This window comes from Cryptosporidium bovis, assembly GCF_009768925.1.
Source record: "Cryptosporidium bovis isolate 45015 chromosome Unknown contig_21, whole genome shotgun sequence".
Lineage (NCBI taxonomy): Eukaryota > Apicomplexa > Conoidasida > Eucoccidiorida > Cryptosporidiidae > Cryptosporidium > Cryptosporidium bovis.
The window spans coordinates 163874-189114 of record NW_027125023.1 but is presented as its reverse complement, the minus strand read 5'-3'; the positions used below and the strand labels follow the sequence as shown (position 1 = coordinate 189114).

The 25241-nt window shown below is 30.0% G+C and overlaps 8 protein-coding genes across 8 annotated transcripts; 4 read left to right on the top strand and 4 right to left on the bottom strand.

Annotated features, from left to right (window-relative positions):
* Positions 1 to 178: 178 nt before the first annotated feature.
* Positions 179 to 1369, top strand: FG379_001402 (uncharacterized protein; the record flags this gene model as incomplete). Its single annotated transcript, XM_067327005.1, has 1 exon — positions 179 to 1369. The coding sequence occupies one exon, from the start codon at positions 179 to 181 to the stop codon at positions 1367 to 1369; it is 1191 nt and encodes a 396-aa protein (XP_067183911.1).
* Positions 1370 to 1850: 481 nt separating this feature from the next.
* FG379_001400 (uncharacterized protein) lies at positions 1851 to 6554 on the bottom strand (the record flags this gene model as incomplete). Its single annotated transcript, XM_067327003.1, has 1 exon — positions 1851 to 6554. The coding sequence occupies one exon, from the start codon at positions 6552 to 6554 to the stop codon at positions 1851 to 1853; it is 4704 nt and encodes a 1567-aa protein (XP_067183909.1).
* Positions 6555 to 7179: 625 nt separating this feature from the next.
* Positions 7180 to 7657, bottom strand: FG379_001399 (replication A3; the record flags this gene model as incomplete). The annotated part of the gene is made up of 2 exons (XM_067327002.1): positions 7180 to 7498; positions 7632 to 7657. 2 exons carry the CDS (start codon positions 7655 to 7657, stop codon positions 7180 to 7182), a joined length of 345 nt encoding a protein of 114 aa, XP_067183908.1.
* Positions 7658 to 8159: 502 nt separating this feature from the next.
* On the top strand, positions 8160 to 11870 carry FG379_001398 (uncharacterized protein; the record flags this gene model as incomplete). Its single annotated transcript, XM_067327001.1, has 1 exon — positions 8160 to 11870. The coding sequence occupies one exon, from the start codon at positions 8160 to 8162 to the stop codon at positions 11868 to 11870; it is 3711 nt and encodes a 1236-aa protein (XP_067183907.1).
* Positions 11871 to 11974: 104 nt separating this feature from the next.
* On the bottom strand, positions 11975 to 13996 carry FG379_001397 (Dbp9p; the record flags this gene model as incomplete). Its single annotated transcript, XM_067327000.1, has 1 exon — positions 11975 to 13996. One exon carries the CDS (start codon positions 13994 to 13996, stop codon positions 11975 to 11977), a length of 2022 nt encoding a protein of 673 aa, XP_067183906.1.
* A 1425-nt stretch (positions 13997 to 15421) lies between these two features.
* Positions 15422 to 19933, top strand: FG379_001396 (uncharacterized protein; the record flags this gene model as incomplete). Its single annotated transcript, XM_067326999.1, has 1 exon — positions 15422 to 19933. One exon carries the CDS (start codon positions 15422 to 15424, stop codon positions 19931 to 19933), a length of 4512 nt encoding a protein of 1503 aa, XP_067183905.1.
* Positions 19934 to 21115: 1182 nt separating this feature from the next.
* Positions 21116 to 22873, bottom strand: FG379_001395 (uncharacterized protein; the record flags this gene model as incomplete). The annotated part of the gene is made up of 1 exon (XM_067326998.1): positions 21116 to 22873. One exon carries the CDS (start codon positions 22871 to 22873, stop codon positions 21116 to 21118), a length of 1758 nt encoding a protein of 585 aa, XP_067183904.1.
* Positions 22874 to 23545: 672 nt separating this feature from the next.
* FG379_001394 (uncharacterized protein) lies at positions 23546 to 25141 on the top strand (the record flags this gene model as incomplete). Its single annotated transcript, XM_067326997.1, has 1 exon — positions 23546 to 25141. One exon carries the CDS (start codon positions 23546 to 23548, stop codon positions 25139 to 25141), a length of 1596 nt encoding a protein of 531 aa, XP_067183903.1.
* Positions 25142 to 25241: the final 100 nt, after the last annotated feature.

Here is a 25241-nt window from a genome sequence, read left to right as displayed (position 1 = left end):
ATAAGATACCAATCAATACTATTACAATAACCTTAAATTATCGCTATTCAATAATAAGCAATTAAAAATAAGTTACTATATACTGTATATATATTTCATTTCAGTACTTACTTTCATTTTTGATCTTTATAAGAGAGACGATTCTAATGAAGGTATTGATGAAAGGAAAAATAGCAAGATGACAAATGAAAGCAAAGATGATAATACAGAAGATTTAAGGAGGAAGAAATCGACAAATACAGTTGTAATAGAGGAGAACTTCAAGATGAGTGACGTTTCAGAGGTAAAAAAGAGGGAAAACAATGACGAAAATGCCTCACTTATAGATAAGTACAGTGAGAGCAAGAGTATTGGTGGCGATGGAGGCAGAACGTCTGAGGTAGTATATAAAATAAAAATAAACGGTGTATATCCAGATTTTAGCTTCGTGAAAGATGTCAGCGACAAGAACAACTTTATTGACACAGGCGATAGTGTCAACGATAATCCCACCTATGAAACTGATAATAGGAGTGATAAAACAAAATTGATAGATGAAATTAAAAAAGAAGCATTAAGCTCATTTTTAAATATTAAATTCGACCTGATGGAACAATATTTGGAAATAAGAAATCAATTACTAAAAGGTCAGAAAGGGATAAGGGTAATTTCAATGATAGCAACAATAAACATACTACTTATTGGCATAATAAATATATTAATAGGAATGGTATCATTTAATTTTGTGAAATTGTTTACTTCCATGTACATAACATTAATATCAATGATAATATTATTACAGGAGATATCAAGGAAGAGAAAAATATCAAGAATTCAAATATTGTTAAGAACATGGTTTAAATTTATAGAACTTTCAACTGGGAGAGGAGTAGTGCAGGTACTACTTTCAACATTGACATGTGGATTAACTAATTCAATATACATATCATTGATATCGTTGTTTATTGGATTTGCTGGTTTGTTAAACATTTCGTTTGGAGTTATGGCAGCAAGGAAGATGGTTAAAATAATAAATTTGTTGAGATTTTACGGCAGTCAAGATATGGAGAATCTTAAAATACTTGATAACAATAGTGTAGATGTTAGAATAGATATTAACACTCAGAGTCTTAATAAGGAAAATGATCCCGAGTACAAATTAAAAATGATTCACCGTTTATTTGATTTGTTAGATGAAGATGGTAATGGTTATGTTGACAAAGATGAATTTTCACGTGGATTCTCAAGTTTAAGGTTACCATTTGAGCTTTCAGAAAACGAAATGGATATTATATTTGAAAATCTTGACTGTGATCAAAATGGTCAGGTTTCCGTTGAAGAGTTTGAATCTTGGTTCATTTCAAACAAATGTCCGTATTTTATTCTTTGAGAAAACATTAAAGAAATTTAATTATTTAGTTCGGCATTCTGAGTAACGTTAACTAAAAAAATTATGTAGTTAAGTCAAGTCATATAGATAAACAGAATTGATGAGATTTTATTTGCTTTCAACTACGACTAAACACTGTGATGATGTGGTGAAACGAACAGAAAGACATATCCCTTGTTTCTTTCATTTGAGACAGTGCGATAAAAATTGGGGCCTCTCCTTCGAGATTCCACGTTGTATTGGTGCCTTATTCTGCTTCCTTTTAGAGTACTGGCATCGAGAAGAATAAAGATTCGTGGAAAAATGAAAGATTTTATTCAATGAAATGACAATATTAAGCAAATGAACAGTGAGAAGAGGTGGTATTATCTAAGTAATGATGTACGAGAGATGTTTCTTTGTATTTACATTTGGGAATTAAAATATAATCAGTTGTATATACTGTCATTTTTATTGTACGTTGGTCAATATATTGTTTAATTTACATGTAATTTAGTATTCCCGTGATGCTTAATTCCCTATTCCAAATATTTTTGACAAGAATTTTTATTTGCTTATCACTTGAAACAACGTAGTTCTCTTTTGGTTTCTCTTCTGAGATAAGGAGTTCTCTCAAGGGCTCTTCATTTATCCTTGCATTGACTTCATATATTCCATTTTCGTGTTTAATTGAATTTTCATCTGTGAAATTTTCTTTTAGAATGCTAATTCCAATATTGGAAATGACCGGTTTAAATACAAGGGAAAATAGAGTTATATGTAAATTTCCATCTTGTCTAATAGGCAGTGGAAAAGCTGATTTGAAGTCCAAATAACTAGATTGTATAAACTTTGATTCACTTTTATTGGTTAATTTAATATTCTTGTTTTTTCGTTTGTTGTCACTCTTTGGCTCATTTGTATTATCTCTTTTTACCCTTAAATCATACTTCTTCTCATTTGAAATTATTTGGAGTAGTTTAGACTTGGAATTTACTGTTAAAAAGGCCAATTTCCAGGGATGTATGTAAACTAAATATGTCCCCTGGAAAGAATATGTTTTTCCTAAATATGGTTTTGATATAGCAACGGCAAGATCAGATATTTTTTCCTTGTCAAACACAACACTGAGATCAGAAGTTGAATCATCGGAGTCTTTATTGTCAGAATTTGCATTCTCATCCTTTCGGTTATTAAAATTGAGGTTCTTTTTAGAAAAGAAGTGGCAGGAGATGTGTTTCTTGGCCTTTGAAATTTCTGGTAATTCTATTTTACTGCCATTTTTGTGTTCAATAGAGTGATCCACAGTATTAATTATTTCGTTAATTAGATCTGAGAATATAATTTTATTCTCATTCCATAACTCTACAATTCTATGTTCACTTTCCTTGTTGTCTTCAAATGTAACTGCAGTAAGATTAAATTTGCTTCTAACTTCAGATACATAGTCGCTTATTTGATTCTGTGAAAAGTAGCCGGATTTATTTATTTCTAGATTTAGATTTCCATTTCCTAAACAATTAATGTGACTTTCAGAAGGATGAACTTTTGGCTGCGTTTCTTTTACAATTTTTGACAAATTTTCAGAGAACTTGTTTACAATTTCCTCTAAACCACCATTCTCATTATATTTAATCCTAGAAACAAGTTCACTTACTTGAGTAATCAATTCATTCAAACCCTCGTATTTAGACTCTGTATCAAATGGTTTTATGTTAGTTATTGTTTTTTTAATTGTAATATAAATATTATCTAATAACTTTTGAGTATCTGAATCCAAGTTCGTAAAAGACAGATCTTTATCATTGTCTAATGAAATAAATCCATCTATTTCCAATTTGTCAACAAGTTCTTGTGAAAGGCGTACTTTTGAGCTTCTAGAACTTGATTTGTTTTTATAAATATCAGCTACCCTAATAGGAGTTGAGTATAATCTCAAGAAACTAAGCAATACTATCAAAGATCTAGTAGTAAGACCTTCAAGTGTACTGTGATTTGATCTCTTTGAGAGTCTAATAATGCACCTCAAAACGTCCTCTTTGCTCCATACATAGTTCCAATCCTTTTCTTTAACAATATCATTACCTAAAATATTTGTGAATGTCTGAGTTGTGAGTAAAATAACTCTGTACAATACTCTAGAATCGATGTTAAATAGGATTCCAAAATTATTGTTCAACTCGACGATATTTTTAGTAGTATTGTTTTTATCAACCAATAAAAGCATTCTTAAATTTGTGTTGCCTTGGTAAATATTAAATAACTCCCTTAACCAATTTGGAGCATAATCAATATTATCCAATAATTTATTTATAATTCCTGTTTTAAATGTTTTTTTATCATTCTCATTTTTAACTCCCATTGTTAGATATACACACTGTTTAATCACGTAATTAATTATAAATTTCATTGAATTATTTCCTATTTTCAATTCTTTCATCCATTTTTTATGACCATATATGTTAAAGCTTTCCTCCCCATCATTATTAATCGTGTAACCATTTTTATTTAATGAATTTATTGAGTTCATAAAATTAATTGAGTCATGATCCCATTTATCCCCCTTAAAAACTCTATTTACACATCCGTCACTTGAAACATAAAGTATAATATCAAATTCACTGTTTTCTTTTTTGTCAGAATTTACTATTATTGAATAGACCATTTCTTCGTTAGTACTTATTTCATTTTCAAACTCCCCTGTTGTTAAAAATGATTCACAGTAACAACAATCCTCCTCTAATGATCTTTTTCTTAGGTAACTCCTAAGTATAGAGCTTTTTCCAGATCCAGGAAGTCCCGATAACAAAACTACTGTGCATTCCAATTTATTATTGTTTTCATTTTCCTCAGACAAAAATGAATTTCTTATACTAAGCAAATTTTCTTCTATACCATAACAATAAAATGCCTTTAAAACATAGTTTATATCACCCAATGCAACTAGACTATAAACCAAATGTTCAAAGTCTTTTTCATTCAGTACATACCCCTTTGGCAATGAAGATAAAGTATATTTGTTGTCTTCTTCCCACGGTAAATATTTCCAAATGTTTTGTAATCTAAAAATAACTTTTTTATTATGTGTACTTATCTCATCTTGTGTCGCTTTTTTCTCTCTTTCATGATCTATTTTCATATTTATCCCATCTAAATAGTCCTTTATTATGTTGTAAACACGATTAAAATTGTTAAATTTAACGCTGATGCTTGATCTAACATACTCAATATGAGAATTTTCAACTTTTTCTTCATTTACAATTAAATAACTCAACTTGTAGTTTAAAGCTGAAAGATCTCCGCCTGATAAATCGTTAATATTCTTATTATGTCTAACATTGACATAAATACTATTACTGTCTTTAGTTATATTTGAGTTGAATTTCTCGCCAGATTTAATGTTTTCAGTGTCTCCATTTCCTGTTAGAAAGCATTGATCCTCACAAAGAACAATAAAGTCCTCTGAAATTGACAAGTCTTTTGATATATATCTTTTAATCTCATCCCATGTTAAAATAAATGGAGGCAGTGTTAACTCAATTGTTGTATTTTTTGGTATATCTCTGAAAGTTGATACAGGCATAGATTCATTAGTGGGAACTACTGGTGAAATTGATTTTTGTTGTTTGACCTGAAAAACAAAATCAATATAATGATCAAAAAAATTTCTTCCTATTTCTGTAAAGTCCAATTTACTTTTAGAATTTAAATGAATAAAGACAATAAACGAAAGTAGATAAATAATGGAGTCTTGGAAAAAAATCTTGTATTTTTGAACCAAATTAATTAAGTAAATTGTTAACTTTTCTCTAATAGCCTCATATTCTTTCTTTTTATAGAAAGAAAGTATTTTCGCATTTGTTTTATTTAAATTTCTAATAAACATTTCTGCGGAGACTGGAAGCCTTAAAAATAAGAAATTATATATTGGCCTCCAATATTGTTTTAATGTCTCAGTCTTGAGAGAGTCTTCTAAATCAGGTGTGTTAATTAAGTTTCTTTCATCACATTTCAATAGTATTTGAAAATCTACAGTTAATATATGTTTCAATTTCTCTCTCAAACTTCTTAAATTTGAATAAATTATCGTCTTCACTTTAAATGCATCCAACACAACCATATTATTCTCGTCCCCTCTAATTATGTATAACACTATCCCCTCTATCTCCTCTTCGTATAAATATACAGCAGACTGTAATAAGCTCAAATAGTCATCTATATCAATTAAACTAGTAAAATTAAACTTTTGATAAAAAGAAGAGTCAAATACTCCCCTTTTAATAACTTCGTTTACTTCAATATGATTCTTTAGGTAATCCACTAAAACTTTTTGAGAAGGAAGTTTTATAAAATCAACTATATATTTCCTGAAATACAAAGGAAGGAGTTCATGTAATAAACTTGGAGAATAACAAACCTGATCCTGAGTATTCTTTGAAACTATTCCAATAAACTCTATTTTTGCATCTTTATATGGATAATTAATTACATGTTGTCTATCATGTACGCATATTAATTCCCCCAAAAGAGTATTATCTACCAATAGTTTTTTAGTTTTATTTAATTCAATTCCGTAATTTTCACCCGTTTCGGAAATTAAACCCTCCAACAACCTAAACCATTCACAACCTATGTTTTTTGCTGATATGTATCTCTTTTCACTATAAATTTTACTATTTAACTCTTGTCTATTCCTACAAAGCAGTGTGACGTTCTTTGATCCTATAACCCACTGATCAGTTGGTTCAAAGTACGAAATTTGTGAATTTTCACCATCAAGCTTCTCAGTTGCTAAAAAACCCAGGTTATTACAGTCTCCTTTTAATAGATATTTTAATTGACTCTCCCTTTCTTGAGGTAAATAAGGCAAGTCGTTAAATTTTTGGAAACCCCTTCTCAATATCCATACATTTAAATATTCAGCGTCGTATTCAAACCATCTAATACCTTCATACTCCTTTTTCTTCAATGGGGAAATCTTTATTCCTAGTGAAAACCCTCTTCTAATTATGTTTCTCAGTTCTCTGTTTTCCTCAAACAGTTTGTCCTCATCGTCTCTTCTACCTTTAACACCTATGTCCCATATATAATCAATTAAACAATCAGTAATTTCGGATACATCCTTTGAAACTACGTGAAAAATACTATTGTTAGTTGTAATGTACTTTAATAATTTTATTGGCAGAGCATCACTATTGTTAGACATGATGACTAAATGGAATAAAAAATTTGAAATTAAATGACCTAGAAACGATAAAAACAGAGAACCTATCAATAATTTAGCTTATCTAAACCCTCGGTATTTTAAATCCCTCTATTATTTTTTCAAACAATACTTGAATATAGTTTACTATTTTCTTCAAACCCACAGATACACCGCAATTTCATTATTGGACATTGATTCTATTTTATTTGTTTTATTACTTAATTTATTCACACAGAAACTTTCCCGCAATTTATATACCTAATTAACGAAAAATCCTGTGGGCAGTTACTATCTAAATATGCAAATTTAAGTTATATGTACATTATTTAATAAAAATACTCTGCTATGCGTATCACAAATTAAAATGATTAAGTTAATTCCTTTCTCCCTATTTCTAATCTTGATATATACCTAAATTTTATAGAGTTCAACTAATATAGCAAAGGCAAGTAACATTGATTTCTCTATATTTATTTAACAATCAGATAATATCTCAAAAATTAATTGTTCAAGTAACCAAAATACATAATTGAACAATTGAATTCAAAATACGAGACTCGCAAAGGTAAAGAAAGTGCACTATGCATTTATATACGTAACTACCAATGTTAGTAATAGAACCACTTCAATTCGAGTTTGAAACAGGTTCCCAATGTTGCCTTAGCTTTGGATGAAAAGAAAGCTTGATACTTTCATTTACCAATTCCATGTTCAATGAACTCCCTAAGTCAAACATAAAATCTGTCTGTGTTAACGACAAATCTGGCATTACTTGTGCAATAACTTCTACATATGTACTTGGTGGTGGACTCATTGTTTTGCATCTGACAGTGCCTCCATCTGGAGCTTCTAATACAGCTACTTCTCCTTCAATAGATAGAACCTTTCCCACAAATCTGACTTGCTTGTTTATAAAATTAGGCAATTCTTCTTTATTTACCCTCCTAAAACGGTATAGTCAATAAAAAAACGATTATTTTTCACTCTATTAACTTGCCTTTTTAGTTAATAAAGTTACTTCCGCATTGATATGTAATAGGTAATATATTACAATTTTTGCTTGATTTCTTAACTTACCTCGCATTCTCAATGGAGTTCTGCATTATTTATGTAATCACTACACAATTGATGTAACACTTTTCTCTTGATATAGTTATCTTGAGGTATAATTTTAGAAAACAGTATTAGTACTATTATATATATATTCAAATAGAGCCTTTTTTTTCAATATACATTTTTATAACTCGCTTATTTCATATTTATTAATAAATGTGGGGCTGGCGCCCATTAATAAGAGTTTGAGTAAACGTGAAATAAATAATAAAAGAAAAATAATACTCAATTATATTCCTCTAATTACAACTAAATGCAGCTAAACTTACATAATCTGCTAGTTTCAGGATTAAAGTATTCTTCTTAGGTTTAAAATGTGATAATTTTTCATATTTCTGTTATAACAGAATAAAATGTCACTTATGAAAATTGAATAGGCGGGCCAACATCTGGGAGTACAAAAACAAATAAAATGTCATTTAGATGGGTTTTGATTGCATAATAGACAGACTAAAAAACAACATTGTGTAATATACGATTTTTAATACACTAATGAGTTCAAACGAAAATTCAGACAATTATAAGGTGATTGAAGAAATAATTGTTGAAGATGAAATTAAAAAATATGCCGAATATCTTGAACTTAATAAAGCAAAACATCCAAATTTAGGTTTTCCTAAAGCAGTAAGGAGAAATGCGAATAATAATGGAAAACCAAGTATTAATTCTTCATCTAGTAAAGGGGACGATCGTTATGAGTTTAAGTCTGAAGTAGGCTCAGTTTCGAACAGTTCTTTTGACTTTAACTTCACGGTTAATGATTTATTAAAGCTCCGTTGGACAAATCCAATAGGGGAAGATGAAAGTGATTTTTTGGATCAAAAAAAGACAGACGTAAATCTTCATAGTTTAAGATTTAACTTTGAAGGTTGTGTTTGCGATAATAGAAATATCGAGGAAAAGAGTGAAAAAGATCATTTACATTATTACAAAGGGTTACATCATCATTCAGAACAAGGTGATCATGAAGGCTATACAATACCAGAATTAATGCATTTGTCTAAAAGTAGTAATGTATCTCAAAGATGTATTTCAGTTAGAACATTGGGGAATATTTTCTTGAAAATAAGGCAATATATAGTTATTGAACGTGAACATGGTAAAATATACAACAAACATCTATTAGGTTATTTGTATGGAATTCATAGATGGTATAAGTATTTAATCGAGGATTTGTCCATTCATTATCTAATATTAAATATTCTTTTTCATGATTTATTTGTTTCAAGAGCAGCTGAATATTCTGTAATTTCTCTTTGTAACTTACTTTGTGGTAGTTTTTACAACTATCACTACAATTTAACATTAAAACAAGACAAATATAGTTTGTTACTTCTATTCCTCTTACCATCAGAGTTCGTATTTGAAATGATGAATAACATGGTTGACTGTTATCCGTACCATTATAGAAATAATATAATACATCAAAATATCGACTTTGTTCAAAAACATCAAAGGTGCAATGGCAATGTTAACAATGATACTGGATATTTTGATCTAGAAATGGAAGAACACTTGATTCACTTTGAATTACCTGATGGAAAAAGAATTGAATTGCTTAGAGATACGCTGCAGGAAGTTTATCAATTTAAACCAGTAAGATATGATTTTGAAATTGAGTCTCAAAGAAACTCACTCATTTACTTTTTGTCTAAAATATCGCAAACCAGAAATGCGTCCCTAGACTCGAGAATATCAAGCATAAGACTAATGTCACTTTTTGTTAAAAGAGGATGCGTAAATGATAAAAGATTATGTTTTAGCACATTTAATGAAATGCTGACTTCTATCGGAGATGAATTGTTTGACTTCACTTCAACTTTATTTATGTCAAACAATGAAAAAAATAAAATTTCAGATTTACTCCTTAGTTATCTTATTTTAATAAGGATGTATATCCAATCCATTTATAATTCAAAAAATAATATTCAAGTAGAAAATAATATTCATATTAGAAAAAGAGAACTATACGATTTGTTTATTAATTCAACTCTTCAGATAATCAGATCAGTTTTATTGTTTGTTTTGACTTCGTCTTCGAACGAGTCTGAAAATAGCATTTATTCGTCTATACAACTTTCATCAGTAGAAGGTATAAGAATTATTGAATTAATGCTTGTAAATAATATTTACATTGAAGATTTATCAATCTATTGTAAAGAATTAATACACTTTCTCACTCTACTCAAACCGAATACTTCAATAAATTCTTATTTGGTTTATCATTTTTACATGCTTGGTTATTATGTGATTACATACGATTCAAAAAATAACTATATACATCAGGAGCATCTGCAATTTGTACAAGTATTAAATCAATTCATACCAAAGTTGTGTCAAAAATTTGTTGCAGCTTTGAAGAGTGAAGATTCTACTTTATTTTTTAATTTCTTATTGGTAACAATATCAAATTTAAGATTTTTTAGTGCAGCTATTACTGGAAATACAGGATTTGATACATTCAATGATGAAATATTCACTATTTTTTCTGATTATCATATACTCATTGAAGAACATTTGTCTGAAATTGATTTAACTGAATTTGACTCAAAAATCATATCGATTGAATCTGGATCTTTACTAGGAATTGAGTTGGGTTTGACTTCCATAGGAGATTTGCTATATAATAATGAGTTTTATTGCAAGTACTATTCAATTATTTTAGTTACTACGTACTTGAAAGAAATATCAAATTCATTGCTTCTTTATAACAAAATTAATAACTACAAGAAATATATCGTTGAAAAGATCAATTCAAACTATTTTAGATTACTCCTAGATTTCTCTCTTGAACAATTTTATAAATATATTTCCCAAGAACAAGGGAAAAGTCTTGATAATGAAGACTTGGTTAAACTGAATAGTGAACAACTGTATAATTATGACTACAGTTATTTTGAAATTTTGAGTATTTATGATAATCAATTATTGGTTTATAATAACAAACTTGTAAAAAACTCAGAATTTATTCAGGTACTGTGTTATAACACTCTTTATGTTTTGATCTTATGCCTATTTGGGAATAGTAATAAAAGTTATGTCAATTTTGGTTTATGTTCCACTAGTAACATGCCTTTGAATGCAAATAATAACTACATTACATCGAAAATCTTAATTTTGCTATTTAAATTCAATGATTTTGATTTTTCCTTCCGTTTTGACGAAGTGAAAAATTATCTTCTCGTAATATTGTTTAATTGCAAGACTATACAAGAATATGCAATTGTAGCATATTGGTTACTAAAGTCCGTAAACAACAATTTAGGGGATTTTGGAGAATTTTATGAGGCTTTAGTTGATGAATATTCAAAATATATAGACTTTAATTGTGGTATTTTTGTGTTTAATCCGTTTATTTACACCATTAACATACTATTTACACTAATTGGAAGCGAAGGTGACGAATTTTCTGTTAAGAACGTCTCTTCTGGACTGTTTTTTGGATTGTTAAAAGATATTTTCAGCATTGAGTTTAAAGACGAACTTAAGAAATATATCTCAAAATACTTGTTTGAATATTCGATAAATCAAATGTTATGTTTATCTAAATCCGAACATAAACCAAACACTAAATCTCTTGGCGAATTTATTCTTACTCTTCTTAAACTTTCAATTGGATTTATTGGTTGTAATGTAGATATAGATATGGAACTTGAAGATGTTGTGTTAGATTTATTTTCAAAAAAACCAACTTATGACAGTAAAAATAAATATATTCAAAATATATATGACTTGAGTCATAACGAAGATAACAAATATATAGAAAAGCTTATTGAAACACTAATTTCGTCCTTTTGTGACTCTAATTTATTTTTCGAAGAAATTGTACTCGATTGCTATTACTTCACGTTCTTATATCTACTTCAGATGTTAATTATGAATTCCGAATTTCAATATAGAATACTTTCAAACCAAAAAATACTCAAGTTTTTACTATTTCACGACAACAAAGACATTAATGTTGGAAGAATAATAAACAATTTGAATGGAAGTTTTTCCGAAAAACAATTAAATTGCGATTGTATTAGTGCCAAGAAAGTAAATGACATTATATACAATTCAATTAAAACATACAAAAAAGAGATTAATAAAAATGTTCTTTTGATTTTCTTATTTATTTATTCATTGAATTCAAATTCTCATAATTTTTTGAATTTTGAAGAAGATATTAAATTCTTACAAGAGTTGAAAAGTGACAACTAAAACACTTGTAAAGTCAAAATCACAAATTTTAGATATAGTAACTTAAAAATAGTCGTAATCATTTTGGCATAAAAAAACAACTGTACATTTTCTTCCCTAAGTATTCATCGTCTTATTTTTCTCTTTTTCCTGTATTTGTTATCATCAACAAAATCTTTATATTTTTTAACGTGTTTCTTATGTCTCAACTTCCATAATTTACGACCAGAAATTGCCGGAAGTTCGTCTGGAACTGTGCCACTGTAGTCCTTAGGTTCTTTTTTTAGTTGTAGTTTTCTGGAAAACACTCTTTTGTTGCGACTAGAAGCGCTACACGTGATATTTAAAGGGTTTTGATTACTTTCTCTTACAAATTGAAACTCTTTACCACCCATTTTTTTAATTGCTTCTCTAACTTTTTCTGTTAAAGTCCCTCCTTCATTAAAATTATTGTTTTTAGTTAAATTATTGGAATAAACCTTGTTTATTGAGGAAGATGGAAATGAAAAAGCTGCATTATCGCAAAGCCCTGAATTAGATCCCTCTGATAGGTTGTTGTTCACCATATCATATAAATAGTCTGGTATATTTTTAATATGTTCTCTTCCGGAGTTTGCTATATTAATTGCATTGGTTATGTGTTTGTGATATGATCTCAAAACGTTTTTGTCACTGGGATGTTTACTAAAGTATCCAGATTTTAACAATCTTGTATTATTGAGAACTAGTCCCTGTATTTCTTGCAATTTGTGCTTCTGAATGTTACTTTTTGTCAATATTCTCATGCAATCTTCAATCCTATATCTAAAACAAGAGACCTCTTCAGAGGTCAATTTTAGTTTATTTAATTTTCTATTTTTATCATTTAATAGCCCTTCCAAAATCTCCATTTCATTTGGGATATCCTCATTAAAAATTGTTATGGATACCCCAGAAGAGCCACCTCTTGCAGTTCTTCCAATATGATGAATATATGATTTAATATTTGAAGGGCAATCAAAATTAAAGACTGAAGCGACTTCCTTGTAGTCAACACCCCTGTAGGTGATTGAATCACTCCTGAATAAACTATCTAACTTGGAATTGTTACTTTTATCATTTTCTGAGTCACAAGCTACGAGTATATCATAAGTGCCCTGGTTAAAACACTGAATTATCATCCTCCTTGTTGCTGCTGGAATAATTTGAGTTAGTACGCCACAACTAATTCCAAATTTTTCCAAAAACAATTTAATTGAGTAGGCTGTATCAACTATAGAAACAAATATTAAGCATTTCCTTGGAACCACATTCATTTTCAATAGAATATATAGCATCAACCATTTTTCTACAGCGTCCTTGCAAGTCGTATAGTATTCGCTGAGGATCCCATTTGAGGAAGGATTTTTCTGAATACTTCCATCATTTTGGTCAATATGTTCAATGTCATTTTCATTGTTATCCGGTTTAATATCAATGAATATCGGTTTGTGAAGCAGCATACTGTTGAGGGAATCCACCTCTTGAGTTAGTGTTGCGGAAAGTAGTATGCATTGATACTTTCTGTCTTTCGAATTCGGTAAAAGTTCAAGAACTCTATTCATATCTTTATCATATCCAAATGCAAACAATAAATCTGCTTCATCAACGACCAAGTAGGTTATTTCTCTGAATAGTGACCCCTTCAATTTTGAGTTTGAATACTTTAAAATGTCACCTGGAGTAGAAATTAAAATGTTGTTTTTAAAATCGCTAAGCCTAAAGTCCTTTTGTTTTTGTAACAAGTTATCGTCTGCATCGAATATTTTCCCTACTGAGATAGAATCTCCACAAAACAACAAAAGTTCCTCAAATACATCGTAAGTTTGCATAACCAACTCTTTGGATGGCACTAAAATTAATGCATATATATTATTTTGAATGCTTTGCGTATTTAGTAAACTGTGACATATCGGAATTGCATAGGCCAAAGTCTTACCAGAACCGGTAAATGAGTTTATAAGCAGATCCTTTCCCTCTATAACCTTTTTTATTACCTCAATTTGTACCTTTGTAGGCCTTATAAAATTACTATTCGTTAATGATTGTACCAATCTACGGTCCAAAATCGAACCGTAAATGTTGGAAAATGTAAGTGACTTTCCACTATCCTTATTCCAATCCTCCATATTTTATACCTCAAATTATAATTTTATAAAGTTAGTTCTAAATAGGAGAATTCTTGTTATCTATAAAAAAGAACTAATTTCCTATTTATCAACCTGTTTTGGTCATTCTAACCATTTGCCTTTAAATGACGTATAAAACAGCCAGCGCCAACCTAATGGCCTATTGCATAAAACAATTATTTTATTGCTGTGAATTCAGGAAGTGAATGAATACAAAGTTTACTCTTAAAACTCGTAAAAGCATGATATTTATTTGAGTACACTGATCAATTTTCTACTTAAGGGCAATTCTATTAAATCACCTTTAGAAATATGATATTTGGTGTATATAACATCAAATCAATACGTAAATACACAGGTCTGTATATAACAATTCAAGAAATTCTATTGCGACTACAATATATGGTGTTACAGGAGTAAATAGCTAATGTAATGTATGACTTTATTCAAACAAAAATACATTTCGGCGCCAACATATTTCACGCTTTTTAAGTTCTTGATATTACATTTATTCTCTGCAAAAAAACAATATAGTAAATTATGTCCGTCATTTAACTAAAAGACACGAGTTAACACCTCATTATATATTTAAATATATAAGCTCTTCCTTGTTTTCCCCAATTTTAGAATGTTAGACTTGATAGTTTCCACAATAAAGTTAGCTATATGTGATACTAAACTGAGTGGATGAGCAGGAGATAGAAAACAAATCACAAGTAACAAGATCTCCCCAAAATATTTCTGAACTCTAACGAAGTATCATACTACAGTGTATGTAAGTAGGAACAATAAACACTTTTGTGACTGTGTGCGTGCAAAATGAGATTACTTTTTAAGGTTTTCAAGGATAGATAGTCAAAAATAAAAAAAACTAAAAACAAGCCTATGAAATTTACTTCTAGAAGCATGCGAGTTTATTTCTAATAAAAAAAACTAATGTAATTGAAATCCAAATTTATAGTAATAAATACAAAAAAAGCTTTGGGCGGTTTGTGCCGACTTAATATTTTTTTTTGTATTAAAAGCTTGGTTGAATTACTTAAAATGAAAAGATATATATTTCAAAATATAGGTGAGATCGTGCGTTATTCACTTTCATTACATTTTTACCCCTAATTAATTAATAAGTAATACGTTTATTGCAATTTAACACGTAAATTAATTTAAAAAGATAATACGGAAGGATGTCTTGTCTCATGTATTTTGCATGCAATATCAGGGGTGCATAATCTGATTGTAAATGTGACATAAGTTTGGTGTGATTATTCTTCAGTTAGTCGCAGAAAATCTGCGTAGAAAAAAAAATAATTGAGAGACCAAGATTTTTGGAAAAAAAAACTGAGAGGAACATAGGCAAGTGCTTCATTTGAAAAAACAGCAAAGTTTAACAGGGTCTGTTAGTTCTCTCCGTTGAAATATTCCAAGATGAATAACTTCTTAAAGTACATCGTGGTAGTGACTATTTCACTATGTGTCAGCAGCTTTATTAGTACTAATTTTGTTGACTCAACAAGTGAAATACCAATCTCGGCATCTTCCCCAAAAGAAAGTTGTAGTTTGGGTTATTCATGCCAAACTACGTCATGTAGGGGTGGATCACTCATTGGTTTATGTTCAAATAAGATTTCCGCAGGATATACCCTTAGAATCAGAGGTAAAATACCAAATAGAATTAATCCATTCATAACAAAATACATGGGCATTCCAATTGACCAAACAAGATTAGTTTTAAGAATATTCGACGATAATAGAGCTCCGTATATTGATATTCATTTTGGTACTGAAACTGTTGGTTTCACTCTTGTGAATGTCGAAAGTAGTGATTTTGTTTCACCCTCTCGTAAATACGCTGGTATCACATTATTAAGAGAACCAAGCAACTTCAGAAACTCACAAGGAGATGACTTCGATATATATTTGTTCTATAGATCTGGATACCTTACAATGCTTTTTAAGCACAAAGATGGTAAATACTACGAGGTAGGTAGCTTGAAGATTAGCGATAAGGTATTAAGTCATATTGCACCAATAACTGGTCCAGTTGATAATTACATCAACTTTGAGCAGTCAATGAGTCTGTCAATACCGAGTAGTTATGTCGCCTACGAAGTTCCTAATAATCCTTCAAGTCAAATATATGCTGGGCCGTTCAGTATCAGGAAAGGAACAACTGTTGTCCAACCTGGTGGTGACGTTTTTGAAGATGGAATAAGATTTGCTTTCAGTCAAGGCCAATTGAGTGGAATTTCAGGTGTAACATTCTCATTTTCTGCGTATATGAATCCTTCGAACATTAAACTTAAGATAACAGTCAGAAATACTGGAGGCCTTAACTACAAATTGACAGTTAATAACATACACAAAAACAGAAATGAAGTTATTAATATCAATATAAGCGATGCTAATAGCAAAACAACTGGTGATTGTATTAGAGACCTATCGTTCATGTTCAGTGGTGGTCACCTCTTATTCTGTGTTCATGATACATGTTACGCAGCATTCGATATTCAAGGCGCCCAAATTTCAAGAATTGACTCTACGATCTGGTTCACAGCAACACAAACAATTAGTCATATTAATCCGACACTATATGGATCTTCTATAGGCAAATATAAGTGTAAAGTTGGTGAAACATCATGTACTGGAACAGAGTTAAGATTAAGCAATCCACTAGCACCGGGACAGCAAGTTGAGATAAATACAACAGGTTCAGGTGGTGATATCATTAATAGATTCAGTTCTAGTGCACAAAAAGATGTATTTAGAGCAATTTTAATGGGTGACCTTAACTTTATGAGAGTATCAGTGTTCTTTTCAGTAAATTCAGTATCAATGCTTGTATTCTCTGAAGAAGGTATAGTCACAGATTCTTGTTCTATTTACTTGTCAGGATCAAGTGTGCTTTCTGATGGTGATTTAAAGACATTTATTGGTTTATCCAATAGAAACAAATTAGGTGTATCTGGATTAGTTAATGGTGTGAAAAAGTTGTATTGCGAAGTTTCAATTGGTTCAATTGGAATTAAAAATATTAGGCCATTTATGAATCAACACCATTCTAGTTTAAGTAGCTTTGCTTTAACAAACGATTATCCAGAAAATGGTTATGAATCAATCAGTGGAGGTAGTGCTAACTCTAGATCATCACAACAAACATCAAACTGTTATTTGACTACAAATGGTAATTGCAATTCAATGAAAGCTGTACATATGGACGGCGTTGGTTTTGTTGATGAAACTTATGTACTAATTAAATCAGAAAAGGTTACCTTCCCATTTTCAATTTACATAAAATCGTCAGAAAACAATTCTGATCAATTAGTTTTTTCAATGATCTCAACTGGAAAGATTGGTATGAGAAATTTAAATGAACCAGATGTTGTTGTGTATTCAATTGTACCACCAACATGTTTAGAGAGAATCTTATTTGACGGTTTGACTCTTTTAATCTCTTCCGATTCAAGTCGTGTCTATGCTTCAGCATGTGGTTATTTATTGGGATCATTAAGTTCAAGAGGTTTAAACAAGAAGCTAACATATGTTTTCCATTCTAACATGGTTGGAAATACAGTTCAAGTAACAAACTATCCAGTTTATGGTGGCTCTAGTGATGTTTTGGATTATACTTCTCAGCCATACTCATCTAGCAATATTATTGATGACGAATTAAGATTCTACAGCCCATGTGATGCCGGTAAGAGACAGGTAGTGAACTGTAGTCAGGTTTCATCAGTAATTAATCTCCCGGACACTAAATTACCACATGGTTACTCAATTATTATTACTGGTATTGTAGAAAAACCAATGGGTAGTTTTGAATCGGTCCTAAATATTGGTATACCAGTTGAAGATATTATTCAAATTTTCAGTTTAAGAGCTAGTAATGACCGTGATATTTATCAATTCTTTATAACCAGAACTCAGCTTGGTTTTTCTATACATAATCCGAAGGACACAACTAGATACCTTGGTCATTTTGGTGCAAAAGTACCACCAAGTGTCGATTTAGAAGAAGGATCAAAATATAAAATTGGTCTCGGATTTTATAATGGAGAGGTCAACGCATTCATAGAGGCTCCATATGGTTCTGGCAATCTAATTTTTCTGAGAAGACATATTATTCCACAAATATCTGATTGGGGTGAAACAACTTACCATGTAAATTATGTTAACTTTGAACCAATTAGAAGCATTGTCCCAATATTATTTGTGAAAAGTCCATATGATTACAGTTTGAACACTAAATATTCGGTTTGGGGTCCGATTAAAAACAGATACAAATATGAAAAAGATGGTGATAAAAGTTGTACATTGTCCGTTTTTGGTGTTTGTTCATCACCAACTGTTTATATGCCTGGAAATAAACCAGTATATCAGTCAGTTGTCTTGATATTTTACTTCTACTATTTCAATACAAATACATTTAGCCTTTACTTCAAAAAGGAGGACGGTTCTGTGATAGCAGAATTCGTGTTTATAAAAAAGAATACACTATGGAATCAAAAAGTTCAAATTGATGTTAGAACAAATGCAGAGAGCTCAACGAGGGAATTCACCACTGGTATTTCAAATAACGATTTTAGAGTATTCTACTCTGGTCAATCAATTGGTTATAGACTAAATAGTTCATGGATGAATTTATTATTAACGAGAGAAAATGAACATTTCAATCATATCACATCGACACACGTAGATGGATTTGTATCAGAGTTCATTCCAGTAACCAGTACCAATCCAGGATTATGTAAAACATATGATAATAATGCTTTTGGGTCTAATACATCAAAAGCAACAAAGGTTTTGTGCTACCAAAGATGCGATAAATCAACTCCATCTGAGTCGCAGTATTCAAGCTATAACGTGTATTATCCAGGTTCTTCTATTGATGAACTTTGTTCAACTTCATTGCACCCAAACAATTTCGCTATTTCAATAAAGTCATACTTCCCAACTTACACTTCAGAAGAAGTATCTAAGGTATTCTCAAACTTCCCTGGATTTTTACAATCATTTGTTCTTACATTCAATGGTGCTATAGTATATACATTGGTCGTTGCTAGAAAGTACATTACATTGTTCAATTCAATAAATAATGGTAATGCAGGATCATTTTCAAGTTGTTCGTCTCAAGTGCCGGAAGAGTCAGAGTTTGATCAGGGTCAGAAATACTATGTGACATTTTATGTGTTAGACGGTGAACTCCAAGTATACTTCCATAGTTATAGTGTTGGAAAATCAACATTATTATGCAAGATTCCATATACTCACCACTTTAACTCAGCAAGAGTATTTGGTCAATTAAATGTTGATGCATCTCATACTTCAGCTGCAGCAATATATAACTTAAAGAGAACATTATATACACCGACATTATCAGCCAATAACATATATCCTATGGGTACGGTGAAATCAAAGAATGTAGTAATATCATCAGGTGCGCCATTCTCACCAGGTGAAAGTTTAAGTGTTGAATTCGAATGTGGTAATGATGTTATCTTTTCAGGGAGAGCAGGTAAAACACAATTACAATTAGCTGTTGATGGAAGTAGTTTCACATTAAATAATGTGCCAGGTAAAATTGTTGCAACAGGTAAATTTACAGGAAATTGCATATGTTCAAGTGGTAAAAAAATTGTTGTAAGTCTTGCATATGTAAGTAATCAATTTAGACTAATTGCTTGTGGTGCGTCTGCTGCAAACATGCTTACAAATGGTGCGTCAATATACCAAATATCAAGTGAAAAAGAAATTCAAGTAATTTACAGAACAGATTTACGTCTAGCTGTAGCTACATCACTCACAATATCACAAATATCAGTAGTGGAGGAACAGCCAGATACTTCAAAAGATGAAGAATTAAGTGATTCAAAACATTACTTGCCAGAATCATTTGATATTCCAGCAATTATGCATGTCATTCCATCATACACGAGTTAATTAAATAACTTCTTGTTCTACTCAATTAACTATTCTGATGGATAAATAACAATAATAGAATTTGGCTCTACAATGTATTGTAATGTCAAATAATAAGGTTTTTTTGCCATAATGCATTGTGGTACAAAAGTAAGGATAACACACTGTTAAAATATTGTTCTATTTCTATTATTATTGTTACCATTACTATTCATCAAGAACTTATGATACCAAGTAGGAATGGAACTATAATATGTATATGAAATATAATTATAATGATATTTGCCCCTATCATTACAATTGTTATTAATATACTTATTGTATATATAAATGGTGATTACAATGTACATGATTTGTGGAAACAATATGAAATTTCATTACTATTTTGTTTTTACATTGAAGTTATTTGTAAGAACATTTATATGTAACTACTTGATTTTATCTAAATAATGGAAATAAACATTAATGACTAGTGATGATAATGATATGGAATTGGATGGAAAAGAAAAAAAATGTAACGCTAACTAATGCTTTTTTTTGTTTGAAATAACACAAAGATTGAAAATAGAATAATTTGAATGAATAAATAAATGATAGATAGAGGATGGAAATAGAAATTAGGTATTTATGGGAATTAAATAATGTTGATTAACGGATGATATTGAGTAGTTGAATGGGAATTTGTGCTTCCAAAGTAGAGGATTCAAAGTAAAACAGTAATATTGTATTTACTGGAGAAATTATCATATTCACTTTACTTTTCGGATAAACAAGTGATATTACAATAGTATTTGTTACATTATATTTGAAATATAGAAAGATTTTCACAAAAAAAACACATTAATAGAAGATTGTAAAATAAATTAGATTAGAACAAAAGGAATGAGATAGTTATTTCAAGATTAGAAAAATGTGTTTGAATTGATAAACCAGATAGTTATAGTATGTGGTTTTTCATTCAGTATAATGCAATAGTGATATTATTGTAATCGAGTGTTGCACAAAAAAGATTTATTATTTATTCATATTACAGCTTTACTTGTCTAAATTCTCTATTTACAAGTTATTTTTGTATATATTTTTCTTCAATTTGTATTTGCATTGTTCCTGAACCAACCTAGTATATGTAGAAAATGAATCCGACAGTAAATGCGTGCCAAGTTATAGGGGGGGAGTATATAGAAGGTGAGTTGTAGGCATTTGTTATTTTTGGGTTTCATTTAGGTATATAGATGCTACTCCGTATCTTCCCTGTGTAACTTTTGGAATGGAATTGGTATTTTCAAAGGGATCAAGTCCATAGAATGAGCTTGAAAGATTTGTTTTTATGGCCTTGAGTCTTAAGATAAGTTTTTTGGTTTGAGAATCATAGTGTCTAATATGGCCATCATCATATTTAGTTGTAGTCATTTCGGAGTTGTTCTCAATTTGAATATTACCTGATTGATTATTAGTAATCATTAGTTTGGTGTAATCAGATTCAGAATTAGAATACTCGGCTTCAGACTCATCTGAGAAAAACTTTTTGGCATTTATAGAATCGTGTAATTTATTGAACAAATCAAAAGAATCTAAAAATGTAGGAGTCCACTCGCGGATACCAAGATAAACTTCGTATTCATATGGCGTAAGAATAACAGGTGATTTAATATTTAAAAAATATACAATATGGTAAATGAAGTATTCTGGACATCCAAAGTAACAATAAATGTCAATATTAGTAAAGTTTCTCAATTTAACTTCACTAATGCTTGTGAACAAAATAATATGAGTTTCAATACGCACTCTAGAATGGTTATTTATATCTTTTCTTGAGGTAAAAGTTGAATAAAAGTCAATTAATTTCCACTCATCACTAGTTGTTCTAGGAAATATCATAAAAGCAACGCGATTTACCTTTTGAATGGATAGTGCCCTTTCAATGTAAATAAATCTCTTTGCAATGTATTTATCCAAATCGTCGTAATAGGTAGAGTTAAGAGATAAACTCCAATTACAATCATAGTTCAACTCCGTAATGAGTATCTTGAATACTTGGTTGTATCTCAAGTATACTCTTTTAAGAAAACAATTAAAGTATGTTGATCTATTAACGTTTTTATCGTTGCTTTTAATCATTTCTTTTGGAATAATGTGAACAAATATTATTTTATTATTTTGTTTCTTACCTTGGGCTTCAATTTGAATTAAGTCTAACTCTGGAGTATCTCTCGAGAGCTTATCAACAATTCGGTTGCACATTAATTTAGTATTATCTTTTATAATATCTTCATTTGATTCAATATCTGATACTAAGTAACCATTGATACTTTTCAACAATACACCCTTAGAATTATTGAGTTCGGCTACTAAGTTTAGCAACTCTGCCTTAATTTTGCTATTAATAAGCATATTTTGAAACGAAAATATAACTGAGACATCAAAAATATGTTCAATTTCTGAACCATTTTTATTTAGATTGTATTCAAAACTCGCTCTTTCATCAGTCATTTTGGATATTTCTACACGAAGAAACTTAGTAACTGATTCAGCAAAAGAACGAAAATCTGAGTTATTCTTACTAAGAAAATTGTAATATGGGTCCGGCCTGATAAATAGTAACGGGATGTCAAATTCTGCTATATTTGTGTAACAACACTCTCCGAAACGTAAAAGTAAATCGGAATGTGATTTTTTAATATTGAGGGTATCAATACAACACAAAGGATTTAAGTTATCTGAAATAATAACAAACCTTATTTCGAATTTTCTAAATCTTTCCCCATCTAAAACTTTAAGTTTGTTCGAAACACTTTTCTCTATCAAAAACTGAATTTTTGGTCCATATTCAACATCGTATTCATTAAACTGCAGGCCAACAATCGTGTTTTTGTCTCTATCACTTATATGTTTAACTACCCAATTAGATACCCTTTGAAAATTAACGTTATTGTAATTACCTAAATCCATTTCTAGACCCATTTTTGAACGAGGTTATATTTAATGTTTATATCATAAGAAAAAAGGTATATTTTGTTGTAATAGAGGCAGTAATGTAACTAATATTGTCAGAAATATTATACAATAGTTCTTTTTCTTCCTGAACAAGATGAATTATTTTTAATTCGAAATTTTAAAATCATACTTGACTATTAAAATGATTATTATGGGTATCGAAATAAACGGCGCCAAAGACATCGCGTTTTGTAATCTATTTATTATGTGTGAGAATATGAGGGGTAGATAAAGAGATAAAAATAAATGTAACTTTTATAAAACACAAATAGCTAATAGTAAGTAAATTAAAAAAGAAGCTATAGAGGGAATAGGAAGGGTATCAGAATTTGTTACTGTCTTTTCACCGATTATACTATATTGCTGGGTTTTGTGTATTTAGCTCCGTCATTTTTCAAATAATTAACAGAAAACAAGTTTAATACCCATAATAAATTATAACTAACTATTAGTGCGAGTTAATAGCAGAAAAAAGAGCCTAGTTTGTCAGTGAGAAGGGAATATTAGTATATTTCGGCCATTTTGAATGTTAAAACAAAGCAAGCTTAAAGAAAGACGAGAATAAACAGTGGGGCTGAAGACCCTGTTTATAAAATAATAACGAATACAATTTTTAAATATTTGTTTGCGAAATAAAGGATGGATCAAACACTTTCCCCGACTTCAAGTGAAATTATGAGGAGAGCGAGTGTATTGGTGGATAAGTTATTGATTAAAACAGGTAATAAGGAATTTGCAAGTGTCTTTGATGCAAGTAATAGAAATATTAGTGGCAATTGTGATGATAGTAATGATTTTTTTATCAGCAGGATTGAATCAATGGTGTTAAATAATGAAGGAAATAATTATGAATTTGGGAACGACTCTGACAAAATATTAAATCTAGAATCTAATTCTGTGACAGGTTCGGATGCATTTTCAGTTTTAAATTCGGCAAGAAAAAACGTTCCTAGCATGGATATGATTAAAAAATTAGCAGGTCGTTTGAAAAGTAGGGATTCAAACGCGATAAGTGAATTAAATTTTTCAGAAATAAGAAAAAATGTTTTATCAGGTTCTAATGTGGTAAACAAAGATAATTATTGCGATAATAAAAACAATGAATCAATTAGTAATTATAGGTCAAAATCTGTTTCACCTGCAAATAATAGATATAGTAGAACAACTTCGAATGAATTTGACCATAACTTTGAACGAGTAAATGAGAGTTTAAATGAGTTAAATAAAAGGGTTGAAAACTTAAGTAGCAATATAGATGACATTCAAGATTCTGAATGCAACGAAGTAATCAACGATAGTAGTGGTTTTCCAATTAGAAACCATGAGGATACAAACCTGTATCAAAACATAGGTGGAGGAATTAATGGTAAATTTAATGAGGATGAATATTTTAACCAAATGAATGTCGCGTTTTTGCAACAGGAAAGGCTTAGAATGTGGGCTAGAGACAATGCAAAGTATTCAACATCAATAAGTAATTCTTCTGAAAGTTTAAATAATAACTTAGAGACAGATCATATACCTTTCTCAGATATTTGTTATTCTAAAAAATACTTATGTAACACTAATGCAAATGATGCAAGTACTTCTGGCATAATTAATTCAAATGTTCTTTCAACAACAGCTTCAGGTGTGGTTGGTCAGTTTGCTTATAGCAATGACACTACAGTTTACGAGTTTGGCTCGAATGGAAAAAATTATGTATATGATATTTCAAAATTAAATGTTAAGGACAACAAACAAGATTTTGAGGTGGAAATCACAGAAAAGACGGGAACCGGTGTAAGTAGTTCAAACAATTATTATTCAACCCATAGACTTAGGTCATTTGAACCTAAAACACTAAGATTTATAAGAGTTGGAAATCAATTAAGAAGATCAATAACTGTTACTCCGCTAGTAGAAAGTGTACAAACAATGCTTTCTCAAAAAAACCAAATAGTTTACAGTCATGGTTCTCAAGCATCAAAAATTGAGAGATTAGCAAATCCACACTTGTCACACAATGACTTCTCACTATCGTCCTCTAATAGTGGATATTCATCAAATATGGTGATTATCACCATAAAAGACAATGGAGAAAACAAAAAAGGAAAAAGAAACAGAAGACTGCATAGTAAGAGTGGCGATCACATGTATTCTGAAGTAGATAGTGATGACAGTGATGAAGACAGTTTTTTCTTTAGTTGCAGAGAATGTTCATGGAATCCCGTTTATTCATGCTCCATTCAATAATTAAAAGGTTGGACAAAATTCAATTTAGATGTCCTATATTTTCTTATTATACGAAATTCATAAAAAAAATACTAGTTTAACTCTATAAAGGGGCAGATTT